This window comes from Lutra lutra, chromosome X (genome assembly GCF_902655055.1).
Source record: "Lutra lutra chromosome X, mLutLut1.2, whole genome shotgun sequence".
In the NCBI taxonomy this organism is placed as follows: Eukaryota; Metazoa; Chordata; class Mammalia; order Carnivora; family Mustelidae; genus Lutra; species Lutra lutra.
The window spans coordinates 58,064,317-58,091,672 of record NC_062296.1 but is presented as its reverse complement, the minus strand read 5'-3'; the positions used below and the strand labels follow the sequence as shown (position 1 = coordinate 58,091,672).

At 42.8% G+C, this 27,356-nt stretch overlaps 1 protein-coding gene across 1 annotated transcript; it reads left to right on the top strand.

Moving 5' to 3' along the window:
* The first annotated feature begins 23,431 nt into the window (after window positions 1–23,431).
* Window positions 23,432–24,338, top strand: LOC125091405 (peptidyl-prolyl cis-trans isomerase B). Its single transcript, XM_047715045.1, has one exon. It carries the CDS (start codon window positions 23,461–23,463, stop codon window positions 24,109–24,111), a length of 651 nt encoding a protein of 216 aa, XP_047571001.1. The 5' UTR covers window positions 23,432–23,460; the 3' UTR covers window positions 24,112–24,338.
* Window positions 24,339–27,356: the final 3,018 nt, after the last annotated feature.

Genomic DNA, 27,356 nt, shown 5'->3' with positions numbered 1-27,356 from the left:
CAATTGACTTATTTCACTCAGCCTAATACCCTCTAATTCCATCCACATCATTGCAAATGGCAAGATTTCATTTCTTTTGATGGCTGCATAGTATTCCATTGTAAATATATACCACTTCTTCTTTATCCATTCATCTGTTGATGGACATCTAGGTTCTTTCCATAGTTTGGCTATTGTGGACATTGCTGCTATAAACATTTGGGTGCACGTGCCCCTTCAGATCACTACGTTTGTATCTTAAGGGTGAATACCCAGTAGTGGGATTGCTGGATCATAGGGTAGCTCTATTTTCAACTTTTTGAGGAACCTCCATGCTGTTGTCCAGAGTGGTTGCACCAGCTTGCATTCCCACCAACAGTGTAGGAGGGTTCCCCTTTTTCCGCATCCTCGCCAGCATCTGTCATTTCCTGACTTGTTAATTTTAGCCATTCTGACTGGTGTGAGGTGGTATCTCATTGTGGTTTTGATTTGTATTTCCCTGATGCCGAGTGATGTGGAGCACTTTTTCATTTGTCTGTTGGCCATCTGGGTGTCTTCCTTGCAGAAATGTCTGTTCATGTCCTCTGCCCATTTCTTGATTGGATTATTTGTTCTTTGGGTGTTGAGTTTGATAAGCTCTTTATAGATTTTGGATACTAGCCCTTTATCTGATACACCATCCTGAATTTAAATGGAAGGATCTCTCTCTCTCTCTCTCTCAATTACTTCCTGTCTACTTATTTGTTTATCTTCTTGTTTGTCTTCCCTACTAAAATATAATGTTTATATGGGCAAGAATTTTTGTGTGTTCTTTTTCACTATTATATCACCAGTGCCTAGTATACAACTGACACCAAAATATTATATTCATTTATTTATCTAGCAAATGAAAACAAATATTACAAATACTGTAAGTATTTGATAAGGGCATGGAGTGTGTCTTCTCTGGGCATTGGTAGAATTTCTGGAATTAAAGACGGGTCACTAGTCCAGAATTAACTTCTTGCTGCTGAAGACAGTCTCAAGTCCTCTCACTCTGACCACAGTGGGTGTCCACAGTCTCACGGATGACAAAGATCAATGGGTAGGTGTCGAGGACTCCAAAGTCATGACCCTCACCTTCTGAGACTCTGGTTCCTGCCTCAAGGTGTTTGTGAAGGTCCTGGGTGATGGTGGTGAATGCTGGCCATTCAGGCAGAGGCCCACTCATTCTTTCCTGGACCAGCCATGAGAAGTGTGCGCTCCTGTCTAAGAGCTAGAACTCACAACCGCCAGGGCCCAGCATGTGAACCACAGCCAGAAAAGGTTGGTTAGGTCATGGCGTGCTGGTCCTGCAGGAGCAAGGAGGGATGCCTGGGAGGCTGTGGAGGAGGGAGGAGAAGGGAAGGGTAACGTCTAAAGATGAAGGGGATAGCCTGAGGGAAAGGGCCTAATGATATCTGTGTCCTGACCCCTATGTCTTTCATATTGTTTTTCTCCTTCCCCTCAGCTGGCCCTCAACTACCTTCCCCATAGCCAGCTCTCTATCCCCAGGATACCATCCCTCTTTCCTCAGTGTGTATTATCTAGACAGACTGGAGAAGGAGACCACTACCTACCTGTCCTACACCAACACTGCCTACCACAGGGTCTTGCTGAACCTGACATGTAGAAATGCAGACAGGGGACATAGCTTGGGGTCCTGGGAAGCCTCAAGACAAAGCTACTAAGCAGTGGGCAAGGGACAAGAACAAACTCTTCTGTGTCATGTCGCCCTGCTATTCCCTTCAGAATGGGGCCAGATGGCCAACAGAGAGTCAGACCTGGCCCAGATTACCATGCTGAGACTAACTTTTACCATTCAAGGCAAGGGCGGGTCTGAGAGTGGTCGGGTGGAGATTCCAATTGGTGCATGGACTCCTAGTTGGTTGAGGTGCACACATTTGGGTATGGCGATGTATTTGGGGACTGACACTGCACCTAGGTCTGGTATTTAAGGTCTTGTTTGGCATAAAGTCCCCAGACTGGAATTTAGCTGTAGTGAAACTCCTAGCAACAAGCCAGCCTCCTTAGCTACAAGGAGGGCACCAGCACTGCAGGCATGGAACCTCTCCTTGGAACGTTTGGCGAGTCACACTGAGGCCTGGACATCATGCTCAGAGACTGGAGTGTTTGGCAGAGAATGGGTGTCATGGAGACTGGGGCTGGCACCAAGGGTGGGGTGAAGAAGACCAGATTTAGACACAGAACGGGAGGAGGATTTAGTTCAAGTTGAGGTGGATGTAGCTGATACATGATCCAAGATGGCTGCACCCAAGGAGAGGCTGCTGTGTGGGTGCTGCCTGCTTGCTTGAAGTTTAGGGATGAAGGATGTTCAAAGGTGCACGGCAGAGCTACAGGGACTGCTACCTTGGTTCAAAGCACTCATCTAACAACCTTTAATTTAATTTAACAACCTTAAATCCTCAGGGGGCCCTCTAGAAGACTGTCAGCTTCCCAGATGGAGCCTAAAGGGAATGAGATTTTTGTGTTAGGTTTAAAAACGTGGTGAACTTGATAAAATCTTAACGTCAGACCATACTTCTATTTAAGATTATTTTTTAAACTGTACACTTATTTATTTATTTATTTTAAAGATCTTATTTATTTATTTATTTGACAGAGATCACAAGTAGGCAGAGAGGCAGGCGGAGAGAGAGGGAGAAGCAGGCTCCCCTGCTGAGCAGAGAGCCCGATGCGGGGCTCCATCCCAGAACCCTGGGATGGTGATCTGAGCTGAAGGCAGAGGCTTAACCCACTGAGTCACCCAGGCGCCCCCACTTATTTATTTTTTTAAGTCAACTCTACCCCCAATGTGGCACTCAAACTCACGACTCCATGATCAAGAGTCCAACCCTCTGCAGACTGAACCCACTAGGCTTCCCAAGACCATACTTTTAGAGGGAAGAACTTTTATGCCAATAAGGGAAACCAAGAAGCTACAAATTTAGAATGTGCATGTTTTACTATATAATAATGTCAATATCGGTAAAGCAAAAAGATATAATAAATGAAGTAATTAAGGAAAACTTTATATTGAAAATAGTGTCTTTTGGGGATGCCTGGGTGGCTTAGTTGGTTAAGCGTCTGCCTTCAGCTCAGGTTATGATCCCAGGGGCCTGGGATCGAGTCCCACATCAGGCTCCCTTGTTGGTGGGGAGTCTGCTTCTTGCTCTTCCTCTCCCTCTGTCCCCCTTCTGCTGCTCATGTTCTCTCTCTCTGTCTCTCTGTCTCAAATAAATAAAATCTTTTAAACATTTTTTCAACTTTTAAAAAAAATTTAAGAAAAAAATTTTTAACTAGGCTCCACACTGGCATGGAGCCCAAGGTAGGGCTCAGGTAGCAGGAGACATCAAGGGTGTTGGCTCTATTATTGAACCAGGGCCTCAGGATCAGTTTCCCCACCAATTTACATATGTCAGCTCATGCAGGTTAAGATAAAGACGAGCTCATGCAGGTTAAGATAAAGACGATGTGGGACGCCTGGGTGGATCAATCTGTTAAGCATCTGCCTTCAACTCAGGTCATGATCCCAGAGTCCTAGGATCAAGCCCTGCATTGGGCTCTTTGCTCAATGGACAGTTTGCTTCTCCCTCTCCACCACTTAGGCTTTCTTGCATGCTCTCTCTCTCTCAAATAAATAAATAAATATTTCCCCCCCAAAAGAGAAAAATGATGTGATATTTATTTTAGTGTTTAAAATATGAACAAGGTTAAAAATTAAATGTGGCTCACTTTTAGAATGAACTATATTGGTAACTCCTCTATATTACTGATCAACATTTACATGGCTATTTCTCCTTAATTCTTCTTTTACTTTACTTTAATTTAATTTAATTTTCTCTTTTATAAAGAGATTTTGTTTTTAAGTCATCTCCACACCCAGCATGGGGCTCGAACTCACAATCTCAAGACAAGAGTCCATGGGGAGCCTGGGTGGCTCAGTGGGTTAAAGCCTCTGCCTTCGGCTCAGGTCATGATCCCAGGGTCCTGGGATCGAGCCCCACATCAGGCTCTCTGCTCAGCAGGGAGCCTGCTTCCCCCCTCTCTCTGCCTGCCTCTCTGCCTACTTATGATCTCTGTCTCCCAAATAAATAAATAAAATCTTAAAAAAATAAAAAGATCATGAGTCGCACACTCTACCGATGGAGCCAGCCAGGTGCCCCCTCCTTTTACTTTTCAATGGAAGTATAACATACAGTAAAGTTCACAAACCTTAAGTATACAGCTCAGTCGTATTTCGTACATTTATACCTGTGTCGCTACCACCAAGATAAAGATGGAAAAACATCACCAGAACCTCCAAACCCTCCCGCATGGGTGAATCTCGCAAATATTTTGGTGAGCCAGACACAAAAGACTACACACTGTATGATTCAATATATATGAGGTGCTAAGACAGGCAAAACTAATCTGTGATAATAGAGGTCCGAACAGTGGTTATGACTGAGGGGATGAATATTGACACTTTAGGACGGAGCTGCCCAGGTGAACCTGAGAAATTCTAGGGTGAAAGATCTGGATTCTTCAGTGAATAAATTTTAAGGGGGTGGGAAAAAAGGAGACAAAAGAAGGTAGGGATTAAGAGTCCAAAGAGACATAATTGAGCAAATACAATCTGTGGATCTTGTTTAGAACTCAATTTGTAAACTCAAATATAAAAATAAAACTATGAGACCTGGAGGAAACCTGAACACTGAGCAGCTATTTGATGATATTAAGTAATGATTGCTAATTTTCCAAGTGTGTGATGCTCTTTTGTTTTTATTTAAGTCCTTATTTTTATTTTATTTTATTTTAAAAATTTATTTATTGGTCAGAGAGATAGAACACACACAGGGGAGAAGCAGGCAGAGAGAGAAGCAGGCTCCCCACTGAGCAAGGAGCCCCACGTGGGACTCGATCCCAGGACCCAGAGATCATGATCCGAGTCAAAGTCAGATGCTTAACTGACTGAGCCACACGGGCGTCCCTTAATTTGTTCTTTTTAAAACATTTGAAAATTTGGAGATCACATCTGAAACATAACTTTCCTTACATAAGTTTTTAAATGATTTTATTAAGTAATCTCTACACCCAACGTGGGCTCGAACTCACAACTCCCAGATCCAGAATCACACTCACTCACACTGAGTCACTGAGTGAGCCAGCCTGGTGTCCCCTTATATGATTAGATCTTAAAAATACAAATGTTTGGGGCCCCTGGGTGGCTCAGTGGGTTAAGCCACTGCCTTCGGCTCAGGTCATGATCTCAGGGTCCTGGGATCAAGCCCCGCATCGGGCTCTCTGCTCGGCAGGGAGCCTGCTTCCTCCTCTCTCTCTGCCTGCCTCTCTGCCTCCTTGTTACCTCTCTCTGTTAAATAAATAAATAAAATCTTTAAAAAAAATAAAAAAAATACAAATGTTTCCCTAAATTCCTTAAATTGATGATTTCTCTCGAGAGGGAATTCTCTGATGCTTAATAAGTCTGGAGCCAGGACTGAAGCCATTCCCACAGCTGGAACATATAGAGGGCTTCTCCCCAGTATGAGATCTGTGATGTATGATGAGATACAACTTTGTGCTAAAAACTTCTTCACATTCAGTACATTTGTAAGGTTTCTTCCCTGTGTGAGTTCAGGAGTGTACAATTAATTCTGACTTCCAGAAGAAGGCTTCCCCACATTCGGTACATTCATAGCATTGCTGCCCAGCATGACTGCTTCTTCTTCTTCTTTTAAGATTTTTATTTATTGGGGTGCCTGGGTGGCTCAGTGGGTTAAAGCCTCTGCCTTCGGCTCGGGTCATGATCTCAGGGTCCCGGGATCGAGGCCCGCATCGGGCTTCCTGCTCAGCGGGGAGTCTGCTTCCTCCTCTCTCTGCCTGCCTCTCTGCCTACTTGTGATCTCTCTCTCTCTCTGTCAAATAAATAAATAAAATATTTAAAAAATATATTTTTATTTATTTAACATGCAGAGAGAGATCACAAGCAGGCAGAGAGGCAGGCAGAGAGGGGAAAGCAGACTCCCCGCTGAGCAGGAAGCCGGATGCGGGGCTTGATCCCGGGACCCTGAGACGATGACCTGAGCTGAAGGCAGAGACTTAACCCTCTGAACCACGCAGGCGCCCCCAGCATGAGTTTTCTGATGGTCAGTAAAGGATGTGTTATAGGAGAAGGCTTCCTTGCATTCATTACATTCATAGAGCTTCTCAGAAATATGAATCCTATGATGAAGGGTGAGATCAGATTTCCTGCTGAAGGCTTTCTTGCTTTCAGAGAAGGATAAAGGAGCTTCCTGGGGTGGCTAAAAGTGTCCTAGATCTTGTTGCTGCTGGTCACCTACGTGAATACGTTTGTCAGATCTCACAGGGATTAAGATTTGTGCCCTTCACCGTATGTTTTCTTAATATAAAGTTTACTTTGAAAATGTCACTTAAATATGTCCTGCCACTTGCCATACATCTTTCTTCACCCCTTAAAAAAATGAAACTTGGGGGGGGACCTCTTTTAGAGCCCCCACCCCATGTGATCAGAGCAAGTTGATGGTTGAGGGGGGTAATAAGAGAAATCCCTTGTCCTGGGTAGTTTGGGGACATAGAGAAATAGGCCTCTAAATTAAGAATTAGCCGGGGGGAGGGGTACCTGGGTGGCTCAGTCGGTTAAACCTCTGACTTCAGCTCAGGTCATGATCCCAAGGTCCTGGGATTGAGTCCCACATTGGGCTCCCTGCCCAACAGGGAGTCTGCTTCTTCCTCTCTCTCTCTCTGCCTCTGCCCCCTCCTTGTGCTCTCTCTCTCTCTTTCTCAAATAAAAAAATAAAATCTAAAAAAAGAAGAAGAAGAAGAAGAAGAATTAGCCCAGGGATTGAACGGCAGAGTGTGTGAGAGGAAGACAATACTCCTGCTTAGGAAAATCAAGTAGAGAGCGCTGGGTGTGGCTCAGTTGGTTGGGCGACTGCCTTCTGCTCAGGTCCTGATCCCAGAATCCCGGGATCAAGATTCTCATCGGGCTCCCAGCTCCTTGGGGAGTCTGTTTCTCCCTCTGACCTTCTCCCCTCTCATGCTCTCTCTCACTCACTCTCTCTCTCAAATAAATAAAAGATTTTTTTAAGAAAAGGAAAATCAAGTAGAGTACATGGGAGAGGTATGGGCCAGGCTAAGAGGGGCACAATAGGTGGTCATAGGACACTACAGGGATGGTGTTCACAAAGGGAGAAGTTGGGTCCTGGAGCACAGAAAGGCTCAGTGGGCTCCGGGGCTGCAGATATCTCTGTGGGGATAATGAGGACAAGAGATTGTGTGTGTGTGTGTGTGTGTTGGAAAATATTTAACAATCACCTCTCCAGGGAAAATGTATTATATATTGGAATTTATTATAAGATTTACCCATATGAATGATGTGTAGCACTCATTTTATAGTGGGGAATTAAATATACAACACTCTCTTTTTTTTTTTTTTTAAAGATTTTATTTATTTATTTGACAGAGAGAAATTACAAGTAAGCAGAGAGGCAGGCAGAGAGAGAGGAGGAAGCAGGCTCCCCGCTGAGCAGAAAGCCCGATGTGGGGCTCGAACCCAGGACCTGGGATCATGACCTGAGCCGAAGGCAGCGGCTCAACCCACTGAGCCACCCAGGCGCCCCTACAACACTCTCTTTTTAAAGATTTATTTATTAGAGAGCACGGGCAGAGGGGGCAGCAGGCAAAGGGAAAAGCAGGCTCCCTGCCAAGCAAGGAGCCTGATGTGGGGCTTGATCCTAGGTCCCTGAGATCATGACCTGAGCTGAAGGCAGACACTTAACCAGTGAGCCACCCAGGCATCCCAGAATAGTTTTTAAAAAAGATTTATTTACTTAGTTTTAGAGGGAGCATGAGTGTGAGTTGGAGGGTTGGGGGCACAGAGAGAGAAGCAGAGGGAGGGAACCTTCAAGCAGACTCCCTTCTGAGTGCAGAGCCCAACATGGGGCTCTATCTCATGACCCTGAAAACACAAACTGAGCCAAAATCAAGAGTGGGACACTAGGGGCGCCTGGGTGGCTCAGTGGGTTAGGCTGCTGCCTTCAGCTCGGGTCATGATCTCAGGGTCCTGGGATCGAGCCCCGCATCGGGCTCTCTGCTCGGCAGGGAGCCTGCTTCCTCCTCTCTCTCTCCCTGCCTCTCTGCCTGCTTGTGATCTCTCTGTCAAATAAATAAATAAAATCTTTAAAAAAAGAAAAAAGAGTGGGACACTTAACCCACTGAGCCACCCAGGCGCCCCAATATACAATACTGTATTGTAAATATTGTATAGCCAATTCATTATCACAGAATTCTTCCATTGTCTTTTGCCAGATTCTTGTATCTGTTGCTTACCTATCTGTTTTAGTTGCATCCCAATCTCATTACTCATTACTCATTTCCACATAAGTTTATTGTCATTAAATCTGATATGTGATCTATTAACCTATTTCTAATGGTGATACACATTATTTTTGCGACACAAAAATTTCTTTTTTCGATTTCTATTTATTTTTTTTTTTAGTTTCAGGAGTAGAATTTAGTGATTCAGCACTTACATCCAACACCCAGTACTTAGCACAAGTGTCCTCCTTCACGCCAATTACCTATTTAGCCCAGGCTCTGCCCACTACCCTCCATCAACCATGTCTGTTCTCTATAGTTCAGAGTCTCTTTTATGGTTTGCCTCCCTCCTTTTTTTCTCTTTCCCCCATATTCATCTGTTTTGTTTCTTAAGTTCCACATAAGAGTGAAATCAAATGGTATTTATCTTTCTCTGACTTATTTCATTTAGCATAATACTCTCTAGCTCCATCCGCATCACTGCAAATGGTAAGATTTCATTTTGTTTATGGCTGCATAATATTCCACTGTGTGTATATGTGTGTGTGTGTGTGTGTGTGTGTGTGCGCGCACACCACACCTTCTTTATTTATCAGTTTTGGACATCTGGGCTTTTTCCATAGTTTGACTATTGTGGACACTGTTGCTATAAACATTGATGTGAATGTGTCCCTTCAAATGAGTATTTTTGTATCCTTTGGGTAAATACCTAGTAGTACAATTGGTGATTTGTAGGGTAGCTCTATTTTTAACTTCTGGAGGAAACTCCATACTGTTTTTCCAGAGGGGCTGTGCCAACTTGCATTCCCACCAACAATGTAAGAAGTTTCCCCTTTCTCCACATCCTCGCCAATATCTGTTGTTTCCTGAATTGTTAATTTTAGCCATTCTAAAAGGTGTGAGGTGGTATCTCATTGTAGCTTTGATTTGTATTTCCCTGATGATGAGTGATGCCGAGCACATTTCATGTATCTATTAGCGATCTGGATGTCTTTTTTGGAAAAATGTCTATTCATGCCCTCTGGCATTTCTTTTCTTTCTTTCTTTCTTTTTTTTTAGATTTTATTTATTTATTGGAGAGAGAGAGAGAGGGAGAGCACAAGCAGGGGAGAGAGACAGAGGGGGAAGCAGGCTTCCCGCTGAGCAGGGAGCCCCATGTGGGACTTGATCCCAGGACCCTGGGATCATGACCTGAGCTGAAGGAGATGCTTCACCAATGGAACCACCCAGGCGCCCTTCCTTCTGGCATTTCTTTTTATTTTATTTTATTTTATTTATTTTTTTAAATATATAATGCCTTCTGGCATTTCTTAACTGGATTATTTGGTTTTCAGGTGTTCAGTTTGATAAGTTCTTTTTTAAGATGTATTCATTTATTTGAGAGAGAGAAAGAGTGCAAGAGGGATGGGGGGAGTAGCAGAGAGAGAAAGAACCCAAGCAGACTCCCTGCTGAGTGCAGAGCCCAACTTAGGACTTGATTTCACAATCCTGAGACCACGACCTAAGCCAAAGCCAAGAGCTGGATGCCCACTTGACTATGCTACGCAGGTGCCCCAAGTTTGATAAGATAGAGCCTGCTCAGAAGTGGAAGTTTTCCTTCCATTTCCATTTTTTTGGAACAGTTTCAAAACAGGTATTAACTCTTCCTTAAATGTTTAGTAGAGTTCCCCTGGGAAGCCATCTGGCCCTGGACTTTTTTTTGTTGGGAGATTTTTGATGACTGATGCAATTTCTTTGCTGGTTATGGGTTGGTTTGAATTTTTTGTCTCTTCCTCTTTCAGTTTTAGTAGTTTATATGTTTCTAGGAATGTATCCATTTCTTCCAGATTGCCCAAATTGTTGGCATAAAGTTTTCATAATATTCTCTTACTTGTTTGTATTTCTGTGGTATTGGTTGTGATCTCCTCTCTCATTTGTGATTTTATTTCTTTGGGTCCTTTTTATTTTCATTTTGATAAGTCTGACTAGGGATTTTTTAATTTTATAAATTCTTTCAAAGAACCAGCTCCTAGTTTCATTGGTCTGTTCTACTGGGTGTTTTTTGTTTCTTTGTTTGTTTCTATATCATGTATTTCTGCTCGTTTCTTTATTATTTCACTCTTCTGTAGGCTTTAGGCTTCATTTGCCATTCTTTTTCTAGCTTCTTTAGTTTTAATGTTAGGTTGTATATTTGACATTTTTCTTGCTTCTTGAGGAAGGCCTGTGTTACTATATACTTCCCTCTTATAACCACTTTCAATGCATCCCAAAGGTTTTGGACCATCGTATTTTCATTTTCATTTGACTGCATGTGTTCTTAAAAAATTTTCTTCTGGGGCGCCTGGGTGGCTCAGTGGGTTAAGCCGCTGCCTTCGGCTCAGGTCATGATCTCAGGGTCCTGGGATCAAGCCCCGCATCGGGCTCTCTGCTCAGCGGGGAGCCTGCTTCCTCCTCTCTCTCTGCCTGCCTCTCTGCCTGCTTGTGATCTCTCTCTGTCAAATAAATAAATAAAATCTAAAAAAAAAAATGTTAAAAAAAAATTTTCTTCTTTATGGGGTGCCTGGGTGGCTCAGTGGGTTAAGCTTCTACCTTCTGTTCAGGTCATGATATCAGGGTCCTGGGATCGAGCCCCACATGGGTGGGGGGGTCTCTGCTCAGCAGGGAACCTGCTTCCCGCCCCCTCTCTGTCTGACTGATGTTCTGCCTACTTGTGATCTCTCTCTCTCTGTCAAATAAATAAATAAAATCTTTTAAAAATTTTCTTCTTTAACTTCCTTGTAGACTCATTCATTCTTTAGTAGGATGTTCTTTAACCTCCATGTATTTGTGGTCTTTCCAAATATTTTCTTGTGGTTGACTTCAAGTTTTATAGTGTTGTAGTCAGAAAATATGCACGGTCTGATCTCAATCTCTTTGTACTTGTTGAGGCTTGATTTGTGACCCAATATGTTATCTATTCTGCAGAATGTGTATTCTGTTGTTTTAGGACGAAATGTTCTGAGTATATCTGTTAAGTCCATCTGATCCAGTGTGTCATTCAAAGCCATTGTTTCCTTATTGATTTTCTGCTTAGATGATCTGTCCCTTGCTGTCAGTGGTGTGTTAAAGTCCCCTACTATTCTTGTATTATTAACAATGAGGTCCTTTATGTTTGTTATTAATCTTATACATTTGTGTGCTCCCATGTTGGGGGCATAAATATTTATAATTGTTAGATCTTCTTGTTGGATAGACTGCTTTATTATGATATAATGCCCTTCTTCATCTCTTGTTACAGTCATTGGTTTAAAACCTAGTTTGTCTGATACAGGTAAGGCTACTCCAGCTTTCTTTTGATGGCCACTAGCCTGATAAATGGCCCTCACTCTCAATCTACAAGTGTTTTTAGGTCTAAAATGAGTCTCTTGTAGGCAGCATATAGAAGGGTCTTATTTATTTTTTATTCATTTTGTTACCCTATGTCTTTTGATTGGAGCACTTAGTCAATTTACATTCCAAGTGATTATTGATAGATATGAATTTAATGCCATTGTATTACCTGTTAAGTGATTGTTTCTGGAGACTCTGTTCCTTTCTAGTCTTTGTTGCTTTTTGTCTTTCCCACTCAAAATGTCCCCTTTAATATTACTTGCAGGGCTGGTTTAGTGATCAGGAACTCCCTTAGTTTTTGTTTGGGAAACTCTTTATCTCTCCTATTCTGAATGACAGCCTCCCTGGATAAAGTACTCTTGGCTGCATATTTTTCCCATTCAGCATGTTGATATATCATGACACTCTCTTCTGATCTGCCAAGTTTCTGTGGCAAGGTCTGCTGCTAACCTTATTTGTCTTCTCTTGACAGCTAGGGGTTTCTTTTGTCTGGCTGCTTTGAGGATTATTTTTTCCTTAGCTCAATTTTGCAAATCTTCCTACAATATGTCTTGGTGTGGCCTGCTTTTGTTGATTTAGGTGGCAGTACTCTGTGCCTTCTGGATTTGGAAGTTTGTTTCCTTCCCCAGATTAGGGAAGTTTTCATCTATAATTTCTTCAAATAAATCTTCTCCCCTTTTTCCCTCTCTTCTTCTGGTACTCCTATGAGACAAATGTTATTTTGCTTTATGGAGTGGCTGAGTTCCTTAGATCTAGATTCATGATCGAATACTTTCTTTCCCTCTTCTTTTCACATTCATTATTTTCCATAATATTATCTACTATATCACCTATTCATTCTTCTGCTTCTTCTGTCCTTGTGGTCATTACATCCAGTCGGTTTCACATCTGTGAATTTTTTTATAGGATTTTTAATTTCAGCCTGACTAATTTTTAAGTCTTTTATCTCTGTGGTAAGGGACTCCCTGTTGTCTTCTATGCTTTACTCAAGCCCAGCTAGTCTCCTTATAATTGTTGCCTTAAATTCTGGATCAGGCATATTATCTATATCTGTTTCGATTAGATCCCTGGCTGTGACCTTTTCTTATTCTTACTTTTGGGATGAATTCCTCCATCTTGGCATTTTGTATCAGTTTCTACCTTATTTGTGTTAGGAAAGCATATTATGTTTCCCACTTCTGAGAGTAATGCCTTTATGAAGAGGTCATATACTGCCTGGGGCCTGGCACTTTAAGAAGTGTCTCTGGTGTGTCCTGTGTGCCTTCTGCTGCTGTGTTTTTGCTGCTCTTTCCATCTGGCCAGTCCCCTGCAGAGTTTCTCCTTGTCTGCAGTGGGGAGCGTTTGGACCCTGGCCAGAGTGTGGCGAGTTTTAACTAGGTGCGCTCTGGTCTGCTTGCTGAAAAGAGACCTGAGGCTATTTCCACTCGAGCTCAAGCTTTGCAGAACTCTATGGTCTGTAGACATGGCACACGGGGGACCGGGGTTTGTGCTGGTCCTCTGGAGGAGGAGCCTGCTGCTGTGGTTCTCAGACACTTGCCCTAGTAAGAAAGCACCTGCAGAGAAAGCAGGGAGTGGGGCTTGGTGTAAGCAACTCAGGCCTCCACTTTTGGAGCTGTGCTGGTCCCTGGTGTCAGTCCTTGCTGATAGGCAGGGGAGAAAATGATGCCAGTCCTCTCCTTCATTCCTGTAGAGAGGGGTTCACACCTGTCACTGTTCAAGAAATTCTCCCAGAAGAGCAAACAATCTTCCTTCATCTGTCCCAGCCATTCCTCAGATCCCTGCCTTCATTCTATTTGGGTCCTAGCCGTCTGCCTAACTGGCAGTGTGGCATACCTGTGTTTTATCCCAGGCACGCAGCTAAGTTTCTAAACTCCAAAATTTAGGGACCCAGCAAAGTGCAGAACTACACAGGGGGAGGGTCTTATCGTGCTAAGGCTGGTGCCAGTTTGCCCCGATTGGATAGTCACACCAGCATCCAGGAGCTTGGAATTTAGAGTAAAGGGCAGCAAAAAGCCTGAGTCCCGATAACCGCCCTCAACAGGTGTCTCTGCTCCTATGCTTAAGGGGCAGCGGAATACAATGGTACCTGTCAGCTCTTTTGTTCCCTGAGAAGCCAATGCTACTTTTCCAAGATGCCCTCCAGGAAGGGGGAATCCATCTTTCTCAGTAGGCCCCAGGGAATCCTTAGATCACGCCCCACTCCTGGGCCTCTGCCCTCCTCTGCAGGAACACTGCAGCACCCACCAGCTTCAACACCAGCTAAGGTGCAGATTTCTAAAACGCTAGGCTTTGAGCTCTGCTGGTTGTAAAAACTCAGGATAATCAGCCCCTCTTGTTTTCTTAGTCAGTGGCTTTGGGGAAGTGTTTTCCTTTGTGCAATCCCCTATGTGATCTCCTCTGTCTGTCTCTCTCTCTCTCTCTCTCTCCATGAGCAGGGTGCCCTCCCCTCCACAGCACCTGCAAACCTTTCCTCCCCCAAATCACGTCTCTGCACTTCCTACCTTCCATCATGTGGCCTCTTCTCTCTCTCTAGTTGTGCAGTTTGTTTTATCAGTCCTCGGATCAATGTCTTGGGTGTTCAGAAGGATTTGATATTTATCCAGCCGTGTTCAAGACTGAGGCAAACGTAGGGTCCTCCTAGCACCTCACCATCTTAACTCCAATCTCATTACATAAACATTTCTTTCGGCTTCAGCACTGGGCTGCAACTTCACTCATTGGTCAGTGATATGAGCGATTTCTTTGATGAGTTGGGTAATAGCCATAGACAATAGGTAACAAATGTGCATAGCTGTGTTCCAGCAAAACTTGACTTAAAACACTTAAAACACAGACAGGCCTGTGAGCTATAGTTTTGACCCATGGTTGAAACAATCAACACTAGAATGAATTGGCTCTGATTTATAGTATTGGCTGATTTCCACTGGGTAAATATTGTCACCGTGGCTGATTTCAAAGCTGCTGACATCATTAAACATCATTAAACACAGAGTTGGGGAGAAATGTACAATGGCACTCCACTGTATAACATTTCCACTATACACATACATGTAAGCAATCTGAACAGGAAAATAACAGTAAACTGTACAAAAATAATGAGGAATGCTGAATTCTGAGTACATATTTTTTTTAAAGATTTTATTTATTTATTTATTTTAGAGGGGTCCCTGGGTGGCGGATCCATGCTCAGCAGTGATTCTGTTTCCTTCTGTCTCTGCCTCTGCCCCCAAACCCCATCACGTGCTCTCTCTCTCTCTCTCTCTCTCGCTCTCCCTCTATCTTGAGTGGACCCTGAGGCAGGGGTCTCAGTCCTAGGACTCTGAGATCATGACCTGAGCCGAAATCAAGATTCAGACGCTTAACCAACCGAGCCACACAGGCACCTACTTTTGCTTTTAATATAATTCATTTAATTGTAAGTTTATATCATTGAATATTTAATAATGGCTGTGCTTGACAACCAACTTGATTTAACAATGAAAATTTAAAAATCAGCTCTTACAAATGTGTACAAGCCAACTCCAACTCACCACTGTATATCTTCTTTTGTTCACTGAGATGGCTTGGGAACAGTCACAGCCCCATTGCAATGAGTATGCCTGGTGCCCAGAATTCAGTCTCCCAGTAATATTTTCCACCCACCAGAGCTCCCTGGAAACATGGCTGATCACAGGGCTGGAACAGGGAAAATACAATATGAACCTGGAACATCTTGTTATGTCAAAAATAAGGAGATGCTAAGAAAAGTGATGGAAACTGTTGAAGACCCTAAGGGGATATGATAATTAAATGTAATGTAATAGGAGTGTCTGGGTGGCTCAGTTGGTTGAGCATCTGCCTTCGGCTCAAATCATGACCCTGGAGTCCCAGGATCGAGCCCCACATTGGCCTCCTTGCTTGGCAGGGAGATTGCTTCCCTCTCTGTCCCTTACTCGGCTCATGTTCACTCTTTCTGTCTCTCTCAAATAAATAAATAAATAAATAAACTCTTTAAAAATAAATAAATAAATCTGTAATGTGATATTCTAAAACATGAAAAGGATGTTATGTAAAAACTAAAGAAAGAAAAGGGAAAAATTTTCAGTTTTTTTTAATTGAATACAACACTGATAGCAACCTTATCAAAAGGAGAAAAAGAATCAGATGATAAGTACAGCTATATTTCAGTTATGTCTATCAATATGTAAATCATATATGAAAAGCTGTGAAACACACTACCCATCAAAAGAATAATACATCATGAACAAGTGGATTTTTTTTTCTTCCATCTGACTCTCCTGGCATTCCCAGAAAAAAAAATGTGTTGTTATTATTGATTGATGTTAGGAGAAAACCCAGATTATCTGCAGGATGTCAAAAACATACATGATAAAAACCATTGATCATTCTGAATAAAAACTTAATATACTAGGAATAGTTGGAAAGTTCTTTAATGTGATAAAATATATTTTTTAAAGATTTTATTTATTTATTTGACACAGAGAGACAGTGAGAGAGGGAACACAAGCAAGGGGAGTGGGAGAGAGAGAAGCAGGCCTCTTGCTGAGCAGGGAGCCTGATGCAGGGGTTGATCCTAGGACCCTGAGATCATGACCTGAGCCGTAGGCAGACACTTAACAGACTGAGCCACCCAGGTGCCCCTGTGATAAAACATTTTTATATCAAAACAATACCCAGCATCATAGTAACTGTGGAACCACAAAAGCCATTTTATTCAAGTTAGGGAAAAGATGAGATTGGTCCCTGTCAGGACTTGACATGTCCTAGAGGAAGTAGCCAATGTTAGTTAAAAAATCAGAGGCAGAGAGGGGCCCCTGGGTGGCTCAGTTGGTTGAGCATCTGCTTTCAGCTCAGGTCATGATCCCAGGGTCCTGGGATCGAGCCCCGCACTACAGGGGGTCCCTGTTCAGCAGGAGTCTGCTTCTCCCTCTCCCTCTCCTTCTGTGCTCTCTCTCTCTCTCTCTCTCTCTCAAATAAATAAAATCTTAAAAAAAAGAAACTAGAGACAGAAACTAGAGGAGCAAATATCGGACAAAAATTAATATAACTTTTTCAAAAATGTAAGTGTTCCAGCACATATCAAAATGCAGAATAAACTGCAGCTGTCGTTAAGATGGAAAATGTAAAAAGCAATAAATGTCAAGCATTAAAAGAAAATTTAGAATGTTAGTTATATAAAGTTGGGGGCAGGCCATCTTGCCACGCCATTCTCTATAAAAGGAAAGACAGCTGTATCTCAACCAGAAGTACTTTGTAATATAATATGGTAAAGGAAGCCAAGGAAATAATAAAACTTCGTAACTGACTTCACAGACATCCAGTCATTCCTTCCACAGACCTCTCATCACTCACCCCACAGACTCTTTATTACTGACCCCACAGATCTTCATAACTTGTCTTATCCACCCCTGCCCCCCGGTCACTAACTGAAGTAAGTCCTGACCAAAGCCAGTGTGTAGATGAGTTGCTGTAACAAAGACTCCTTCTGTTTTTTTTATCTGTCCTCTTTTCTCAATCCTTGCCTATTTGTTTTTATTTTTTAAAGATTGATTTATTTATTTGACAGAGAGAGATCACAAGTAGGCGGGGGGGGGGGAGCAGGCTCCCCGCTGAGCAGAGAGCCTGACACGGGGCTCGATCCCAGGACCCCAGGATCATGACGTGAGCCGAAGGCAGAGGCTTAACCCACTGAGCCACCCAGGCACCCATATCCTCACCTATTTGCCACCAGTATGCGTCCTTATTACCATCTGCAAAGTGACAGTTTGCCTAGGCCACCTGCCCTCTGGGATTTTGCTCCTGGAGTTGGTTCTTCAGGGTTGTGGTCCTAGTGATCTGGGACGGGGCAGCAGGAAAGGGACCAGTTTTTAGGGGTTTGGAAACAGCACCCCAAAGTATAAATTTGGGGAATTCTCTCTTCCAGCTTATATGGGTAAATATATGTATCTAATGTATATAGAAATATAGAAATCATATATAGACATATTTTATATATTATAAATATATACTATATATTGTATAAAGTATGTATAAATATATATGTTTATTATGTAAATAATATTACATAAAGTATATATTATACATAAAAACATAAAACTACGCAGATTAAACTAATCACATAGATATAAAGATGTTATATTTTTAAGTGTGAAGATGTTATATCTTTGTGATTTATTTAGGATTGAGAAATGATTTTATGGGGGGGCTGGGTGACTCGGTTGAGCATGGGTTTCTTTTTTTTTTTTTTTTAAGATTTTATTTATTTATTTATTTGACAGAGAGAGATCACAAGCAGGCAGAGAGGCAGGCAGAAAGAGAGGAGGAAGCAGGCTCCCCGCTGAGCAGAGAGCCCGATGCGGAGCTCGATCCCCGGACCCTGAGATCATGACCTGAGCCTAAGGCAGCGGCTTAACCCACTGAGCCACCCAGGCACCCCCAAACATGGGTTTCTTGATTTTAGCTCAGGTTGTGATCTTGGAGTCTTGGGATTGAGCCCTGTGTTGGGTTCTGCACTCATTGGGGAGTTGGCTTCTCTCTCTCTCCCTCTGCCCCTCTTCCCACTATTGCACTCTCTCGCACGCTCTCTCTCTCTCTCTAAAATAGATGAATAGATTTTTTTTTTTATTTGACAGACAGAGATCACAAGTAGGCAGAGAGGCAGGCAGAGAGAGAGGAGGAAGCAGGCTCCCTGCTGAGCAGAGAGTCCGATGCGGGGCTCGATCCCAGGACCCTGAGATATTGACCTGAGCTGAAGGCAGAGGCTTAACCCACTGAGCCACCCAGGTGCCCCGAATAGATCTTTTTTAAAAAAGATTTTCAGGGGCACCTGGCTGGCTCAGTTAGTAGAGTGTGTGACTCTTGGACTTGGGTTGTGAGTTAAACCCCATGTTGGGTGTAGAGATTACTTAAAATCTTAAAAAAAAAAAAAGGAAAGAAATTTGTGATGGTTATATGCCAAGTCATTATACTTTTTATTATTCTTTGTCCATATGCTTAAGTTTCCATACTAAAAATATTTAAAGGAGGGCCTGGAGGGCCCAGTCAGTTAAGTGTCGCCTTCAGCTCAGATCATGATCTCAGGGTCCTGGGATCAAGCCCTCTATCGGGCTTCCTGCTCAGTGGGGAGCTGCCTTCTTCCTCTGCCCCTCTCCCTGCTTGTGCTCACTCTCACTCTCTCTCTCTCAACTAAATAAAATCTTTAAAAAATAAAAACAAAAACACTTTTAAAAAACCATGATTTTGAAAACTGTAATGATAATAAACATGCTTCTTCTTACTTTTTAAATTATATTTTTTATGTGTATTATTTTCCCTTTACAATTTACCTTTACTTCATATTCAGGCACACTCCTTTTTTTAAAAAAAAGATTTTATTTATTTATTTGACAGAGAAAGACACAGCAAGAGAGGGAACACGAGCACCAGCATAAGCAGGGGGAGCGTTAGGTGGAGAAGCAGACTTCCTGCTGAGCAGGGAGCCCGATGCAGGGCTCCATCCCAGGACCCCAGGATCATGATCTGAGCCGAAAGCAGAGGCTTAACCAATGAACCACCCAGGCACCCCTCCAGGCACATTCCTTAAAGCTTCAAGTCCATTATGTCTAGAGAGTACAGAAGCGTATGTATCTCCACCAGTTAACATTTGTACGAACCGGCCACTATATTTCACCGTTATGCAACTAATCCTTTTATGACCACTAAATGTCTTCATTTTAAGACTTAGAAAGATGTCCATATATCTTAATATAAAATACTGGCTCTAAATATTTTGATATGTACATATACATATCTATCTAATTTGTAAGAAATACAATTTTGTTACACATACACATATACTTATAGACATCATCATGGTAGACAATACAAGGTTTACAACGGACTATGTGGTAACCTCAATCCATGTGTATGAACACCATGAAAAAAAAAAAGGAAATAGCAGTGTGGAGACCCATCCCATGATTACTGTGAAGACTGGCCAGAGTCCCAGAGGAACTTGGTGTCACTCCTGGGTAGTTGGTCTTAATGAAATTCTGGTAGATTTTGGTCACCATCTGGATGACATTCAGAATGACTGGACACATCCAGAAATCAATAAAGCTGTTCTGTACCTGCGTTAAAGATTTGTGTTACTAGTTTCTGGGCATTTCTACTACACTGATGAAGAAAAGCTACTCTGAACTGTAAATAAAATATCTCAGAGGCGCCAGGTGGCTCAGTGGGTTAAGCCTCTGCCTTCTGCTCAGGTCATGATCCCAGGATCCTGGGATCAAGTCCCGCATTGGGCTCTCTGCTCGCAGGGAGCCTGCTTCCCACTCTCTGCCTGCTTCTCTGCCTACTTGTGATCTCTGTCTCTGTCAAATAAATAAATAAAATCTTTAAAAAATATATCTCATAGCCTGTGTAAAAAGTTGGGAATTTTCAGAAGTGGCATGTGTCATGAAAGAAAGACAGAATGTCCCATCAAGTATCTTTTTAATGTACTTTCTGGAAGAGGTACCAACTGTGTAATCTCTCTTTGAGGATCCCTCCCAGTTCTATGTTGCTATTATCCTCCAAAGCAAAGCTATCTCTGTTTGTGCAAAGCTATCTCTGTTTGTGTATTGCCTGTTCCTATTAATCAGTTTTAACTAATCTTTTATAATCAGGTGGCAATACTTCTTTTCTTTAAGATTTTATTTATTTATTTGTCAGAGAGAGAGAGAGAGCACAAGCAGGCAGAAGGAGAAGCAAGCTCCCCACTGAGCAAGGAACCCAGTGCAGGACTCGATCTCAGGACTCTGGGATCACGACCCGAGCCGAAGGCAGACGCCCAACTGACTGAGCCACCCAGGCATCCCCAGTGGCGATACTTTTTGAGGCTTATGAATGAACTCTTTTTTTTAAAACCCACATCGTATTAAAAAACCATATTACGTATATATTCTCTGGGATAAATGCCCAAGAATGCGATTTATGAGAAACTGCCAAACTGTTTTCCAAAGTAGCCGTACCTTTCTACAGTACCACCAGGATATAAGAATGAACAATTTCTCTGTATCCTACTAGCTTTGGTGTTGTCACTGTATTTTATTTTAGCCATTCTGATGTGTGTATCCTGATTTTCACTGTGGCCTACATTCGTATATCCCTGATGGCTAAAGATGTCAAACATCATTCCATGTACTTATTTACCATCTGTACCTCTTCTTTGGTGAAATGTCTGTTCTTGTTTTCTTCCTATTTTGTAATTGAATTGTTTGTTTTGTACTCCTGAGTTGTGAGACTTCTTTATATTTTCTACAAATGAGTCTTTTGTTGGATATGTAGTATGCCAAAGTTTTCTCCCAGTCTCTAACTTGTCTTTTTATCTTCCATTTTCACAGATGATTTTGCAGAATAAAGGTTTTTAGTTTTTTTTTAAAGATTTTATTTATTTATTTGAGAGAGAGACAGTGAGAGAGAGCATGAGCTAGGAGAAGGTCAGAGAGAGAAGCGGACTCCCCGCGGAGCCGGGAGCCCGATGCGGGACTCGATCCCGGGACTCCAGGATCACGACCTGAGCCGAAAGCAGTCGTCCAACCAACTGAGCCACCCAGGCGTCCCAGGTTTTTAGTTTTGATGAGGTGCAATTGATAAACCTTTCCTTTTATGAATTATGCTTTGGGTGTACAGTTTTCGAGCTCTTTGCCTATCCCTAGATCTTAATGATTTTCTCCTATGCTTTTTTCCTAGAAGTTTTACAGTTCACATTTTGCATTAATTTTTATGTAAGGTTTGAGGCTTAATTTTTTTTATGATGTCTACTTCCTCAAACACCATTGTCAAAAAGCCTCTCCTTCTCCATTGAATTGGTTTTGCAACTTTGTCAAAAGTAATTTGGCCATACTCGTGTGGGTTTTTTTCCCGGGTTCTCTGTTCAGTTCCACTCTTTTATGGGTCTGTGCCTCCTCCAATACCACAGTGTCTTATTTTTTTTTCTAGATTTTATTCATTCATCTGAAAGAGAGACAGATAGCACAAGCAAGGGGAGAGAGGGAGAGGGAAAGGCAGACTCCCTGCTGAGCTGGGAGCCTGATGTGGGACTCCATCCCATCATGGCATGAGCAAAGGCAGATGCTTAATGGACTGAGCCACCAAGGTGCCCCACACACTGTCTTATTAATGTAGCTAGATAAACATTAATATTGAGTGGCATGATTCCTCCCACTTTCTTATTCTTTCTCAAAATTGTTTTAGCTATTCTAGTTCCTTTGTCTTTCCATATTAATTTAACAAAATTATTGTCTGTCTACAAAAACTCTGTTGGGATACTGATGAGAATTACACTAGACCTATATATTCACATGGGGAAAATTGACATCTTTACTCTGTTGAGACTTCCTATCCATGAACACAGCCTGCCTCTTCATTTATTAAAGTCTTCTCTTGGGTGCCTGGGTGGCTCAGTTGGTTAAGTGGCTGCCTTTAGCTCAGGTCAGGATCTCAGGGTCCTGGGATTGAGTCCTGCATCGGGCTCCCTGCTCAGTGGAGAGCCTGCTTCTCCCTCTTGCTCTGCCTACTTGTGGTCTCCATCTCTCTGTCAAATAAATACATAAATCCCTTTAAAAAATAAGTAAGGGGCACCTGGGTGGCTCAGTGGGTTAAAGCCTCTGCCTCTGGCTTTAACTGAAGCCGCATTGAGCCCCCCATCGAGCTCTTTGCTCAGCGGGGAGCCCGTTTCCCACCTCCCCTTGCCCCCCGCCTGCCTGCCTCTCTGCCTACTTGTGATCTCTGTCTGTCAAATAAATAAATAAAATCTTTAAAATAAGTAAATAAATAAATAAAGTCTTCTCTTATTTCATCAGCATTTTGTAATCTCTAGCTCGTGAAGACCTTTTATATGTTTTGTTAAGTGCATACCCAAGTGTTTCATTTTCTTAGGACTGTTTGTAAATCATATCATATTTAAAATTTCAGTTTCTGTGTGTTCATTGTTAGTATATAGAAATGTGATTGTTTTGCATGTTAATCTTTTATCTAGCAAACTTGCTGCACTCCCTGATTAATTCTAGAAGGTTTGGGGGGTAAATTTCTTTTTTTTTTTTTTAAGATTGATTTTATTTATTTATTTGTTTATTTATTTATTTATTTATGAGAGGAAAAAACATGAGTGGGGAGAGAAGCAGAAAGAGAGGGAGAGAGATTCTGAAGCAGACTCTGCAGGGAGAACAGAGCCCAGCATGGGGCTCAATCTCATGACCATGAGATCATGACCTGAGCTGAAAGCAAGGGTCAGATGCTTAATGGACTAAGCCACCCAGGCACCCCCAGGGGTAGATTCCTTGGGATACTTTACATAGGCAATCATGTCACTTGCATATAAGGACAGTTTTTACTTTCTTTGTTATAATCTGGTTGCTTGTATTCTTTCTCTTGTGTTATTGGAGTGATTAGAAGTTCTCATACTATGTTGAATAAAAATGGTAAGATCAGTTATTCTTATTTATTTATTAATTAATTTATTTATTTATTCTTATTTTATTTTTTTTTCTCAGACCACGCTGTCCACTCCTGGGTGTCCTGTTCCCTATTTTAGGGGGAAATGATTCAACCCAAAATATGAAACCAAAAATACGGTGTCAGCTGTAGGATTTTTGTAGATGGTCTTTATCAAGTTGAGGTAATTCTCTTGTATTCCTAACTTGCTGAGAGTTCTTCTTCTTTTTTTTTTTTAAATCAAGAGTGAGTGTTGGAAAAAAAAAAAAAAAAAAAAAAAAAAAAAAAAAAAAAAAAAAAAAAAAAGCTTGGCTGCCGGGGCCGCGCTCTCTTTGCCGGTGGATGCTGCGCCTCTCTGAGCGGAACATGAAGGTCCTCTTTGCCGCCGCCCTCATCGTGGGGTCCGTCTTCTTCCTGCTGTTGCCAGGACCCTCCACGGCCGACGAGAAGAAGAAGGGGCCCAAAGTCACCGTCAAGGTGTACTTTGATCTGCGAATTGGAGATGAAGATATAGGCCGGGTAGTCATTGGTCTCTTTGGAAAGACAGTTCCAAAAACAGTGGATAATTTTGTGGCCCTAGCCACGGGAGAGAAAGGATTTGGCTACAAAAACAGCAAATTCCATCGTGTGATCAAGGACTTCATGATCCAGGGTGGAGACTTTACCCGGGGAGATGGCACTGGAGGAAAGAGCATCTATGGTGAACGCTTCCCCGATGAGAACTTCAAGCTGAAACACTACGGGCCTGGCTGGGTGAGCATGGCCAATGCAGGCAAAGACACCAATGGCTCCCAATTCTTTATCACAACGGTTAAGACAGCCTGGCTAGATGGCAAGCACGTGGTGTTCGGCAAAGTTCTGGAAGGCATGGAGGTAGTACGGAAGGTGGAGAGCACCAAGACCGACAGTCGGGACAAGCCCCTGAAGGATGTGACGATTGCAGACTGTGGCAAGATCGAGGTGGAGAAGCCCTTCGCCATCGCCAAGGAGTAGGGCCCCCAGGACCTCTTCCCTTTGAGCCACCATCTGTGCGGCCCTGTTGCCTTCCCCTGGGTGGAGACCGGCTGCCGCAGGGTTCCGTGCTGCACTGGCCCCAGTGCTGGCCTCTGACAGAGTGGACCCCTCCCCGAACATTCCGCAGGCCTACCTACCGGCCTGGTTTTGTAACAAAGTCCTACCAATGCTGACCAATTAAAAAAAAAATGTTGGTTTTTTTTTTAAAAAAAAAAAAAAAAAAAAAAAAAATCATGGTTGCATGATTTGTCTGCTTCAGGTTGTATAGTATAATATATATATTTGGTCACTGTCCCTATTTTCTGGCACAGAGTTCCTAAAATCCTTGGGATTTCCTGAGCTACAGGAATGTGTTTTGATATTGATAATGAGTACCATGACACAAACCGATCCAGAGACCACACACAGACCCTTTTTAAAAAAGATTTTATTTATTTATTTATTTATTTGACACAGAGAGAGAGAGACAGTGAAAGAGGGAACAGAAGCGGGGGGGGGGGGTCGTAGAGGGAGAAGCAGACTCCCCACAGAGTAGGGAGCCCGGTGCGGGGCTTGATCCCAGGATCCTTGGAGCCAAAGGCAGATGTTTAACAACTGAGCCACCCAGGCACCCCCAGAGCCCATACCCTTTACCACTGCCTTTCTCAGGCTGTCACACTCCAGGCCATTATCTGTCTGCCCTACTCACCCCAAGGCCAGGTACCAGACAACTAGAGGCAGCCTCTTGTACCCAGAGGCCCCTGTAAGTATTCAAACTAAACAATTGTAAACCTTCTTACCCTGCCTTGCCTGTTTCTTTCTGCAGAAACCACATTAAGGGGCGCCTGGCTGGCTCAGTGGGTTGAAGCTTCTGCCTTCGGCTCGGGTCATGATCTCAGAGTCCTGGGATCGAGCCCCACATCGGGCTCTCTGCTCAGCAGGGAGCCTGCTTCCTCCCCTCTCTCTGCCTGCCTCTCTGCCTACTTGTAATCTCTGTCTGTCAAATAAATAAAATCTTAAAAAAAAAAAGAAGAAACCACATTAAATTTCTTACCAGTGTATTATGCTGCCAGAGCCACCGTAATGAAATACAATAGGCTGGGTGGCTTAAACAACAGAAGGGTATTTTATCACAGTTCTGGAAACTAGAACTGTGCCAGCAGTTGGTGTCTGGTGAGGGCCCGCCTCTTGGGCTGCAGATGGCTGCCTTCTGTCTGTGAATTCACACATGTGACCTCTTCTTTGTACAGAAACACGGAGAGAGAGAGAGCGAGAGAACCTGAGAACTCTGGTGTCTCTTTATTTAATATGGAGAAACAAAGGCTCTTCATTCGTTTTTTTGCTTTTAATGTTTTATTGAAATATATGTGACATACAGCAATTTGTAAATTTAAGGTATATAATACATTGCTTTGATACCTTTTTATATTATAATATGATGTCCATTGTGATAAAATAGCACCTCTCTCAGGTCAGGTAATTGTCATTTTCTGCCATCTACGTACAGATCTAGTCTGTACTTAAGTATATATTATGATGATAATACAATCTGGTTGTCTATGGCGTCTCTTTTCATAAGGTGACTAATCCCATCAGATCAGGGCCCCACCCTTATGACCTCATTTAACCTTACTTACTTCCTTGGAGGCCCCATCTCCAAACCCAGCCACATGGAGAGTTAGGGTTTCAACATAGGAATTCTGGGGGGACACAACCACTCAATCTGTAACGTCTGTTTTTTCTCCTTGCTCTTCTTCTCCCTCTTGACACTGGTGATTCCTTATGTGCCCTCACCATGGCGTGGCGTGCCCCCTCCTCTTGGTATCTATGAGTATAATTAACTCTCTTCTTTTTTTAAAGATGTGATTTATTTATTTGAGAGAGAGAGCATGAGAGAGAGCACAAGCAGAAGGAGTGGCAGAGGGAGAGGGAAAAGCAGACTTCCTGTTAAGCAGGGTGCCCCATGGGGGCTTGATCCCAGGACCCCGGGATCACAATCCAAGCCAAAGGCAGACGCTCAACTGTCGGAGCCACCCAGGCGCCATTTCCCCACGTCTGTTTTAACCATCAAGTACGATACAATATGTAAAACTAATGAAGAAAAGGATAGTCTATTGTATGCATCCATATTTCTGCCCTTTTTGAATCTTTTCCCTTCCTGATGCTCCAAGAGTCTTTTTTTTTTTTAAAGATTTTATTTTATTTTTTTATTTGACAGAGAGAGAGAGAGAGAGAGCACAAGCAGGGGGAGCAGCAGACAGAGGAAGAGGGAGAAGCAGGCTCCCCACTGAGCAAGGAGCCTGACTGGGGCCTTGATCCCAGGACCCTGGGATCATGATCTGAGGTGAAGGCAGACGACCAGCTAACTGATCCATCTAGGCATGCACCCCCCCCAGGATTCTTTCTTTTCTCATTTTCTGTTTTTTGAAGAACTTCCTTAGCCAGTTGTTAAGGGTACATCTGCTAGCAACAAATTCTTTCAGTTTCCTTTGTCTGAGTATGTCTTTATTTCCCTGTCTTTTAAAAATTGTATTTATTTTTCCTTCCTAGATCATCAGTTTACTAAAAATGGATATAACTCAGGAACAGCCTAATGAAAGAGATGAATAAAACAATGAGTGGGGAAGGGTACAGAGCTTCCATGCCCTCTCTTGGCCTGCCCCTCTCCCCATATCTTCATGTGTTTGCTAATCTGGAAGCTTTCCAAATCCATCCTTTTGGGGTTTTATGGAAGCTTCATTACATACGTACAGTTGATTAAATCATTAGCCATTGGTGACTGAACTCAATCTCTAGTCCCTGTACCCTCCAGAGATGTTGGGGGGAGGTGGGACCAAAAATTCCAACCCTGTAATCATGGTTGGTTCCCCTGGCAACCAACCCTCTCTCTTTAGAGGGTTTCCAAAAACCATCTTATTAACATAACAGGAGACTTTACTGCTCTCCTCACTTAGGAAATTCCAGGGGTTTTAGGAGGGCTGTGCCAAAAATGGAAATGAAGACTAAATATGTATTTCCTATTATAAATCACAACATTGTCTTGGTAGCTCAGTTGGTTAGGTGTCATGATCTCAGGGTCCTGGGATCAAGCCCCATGTTGTGTCAGGATCCCTACTCAGCAAGGAGTCTGCTTCTCCCTCTCTATCTGCCCCTTTCCCCCCTGACCTCTCTAAAATAAATAAATAAGGGGCACCTGGGTGGCTTGGATGGTTAAGCGTCTGCCTTTGGCTCAGGTCATGATCCCA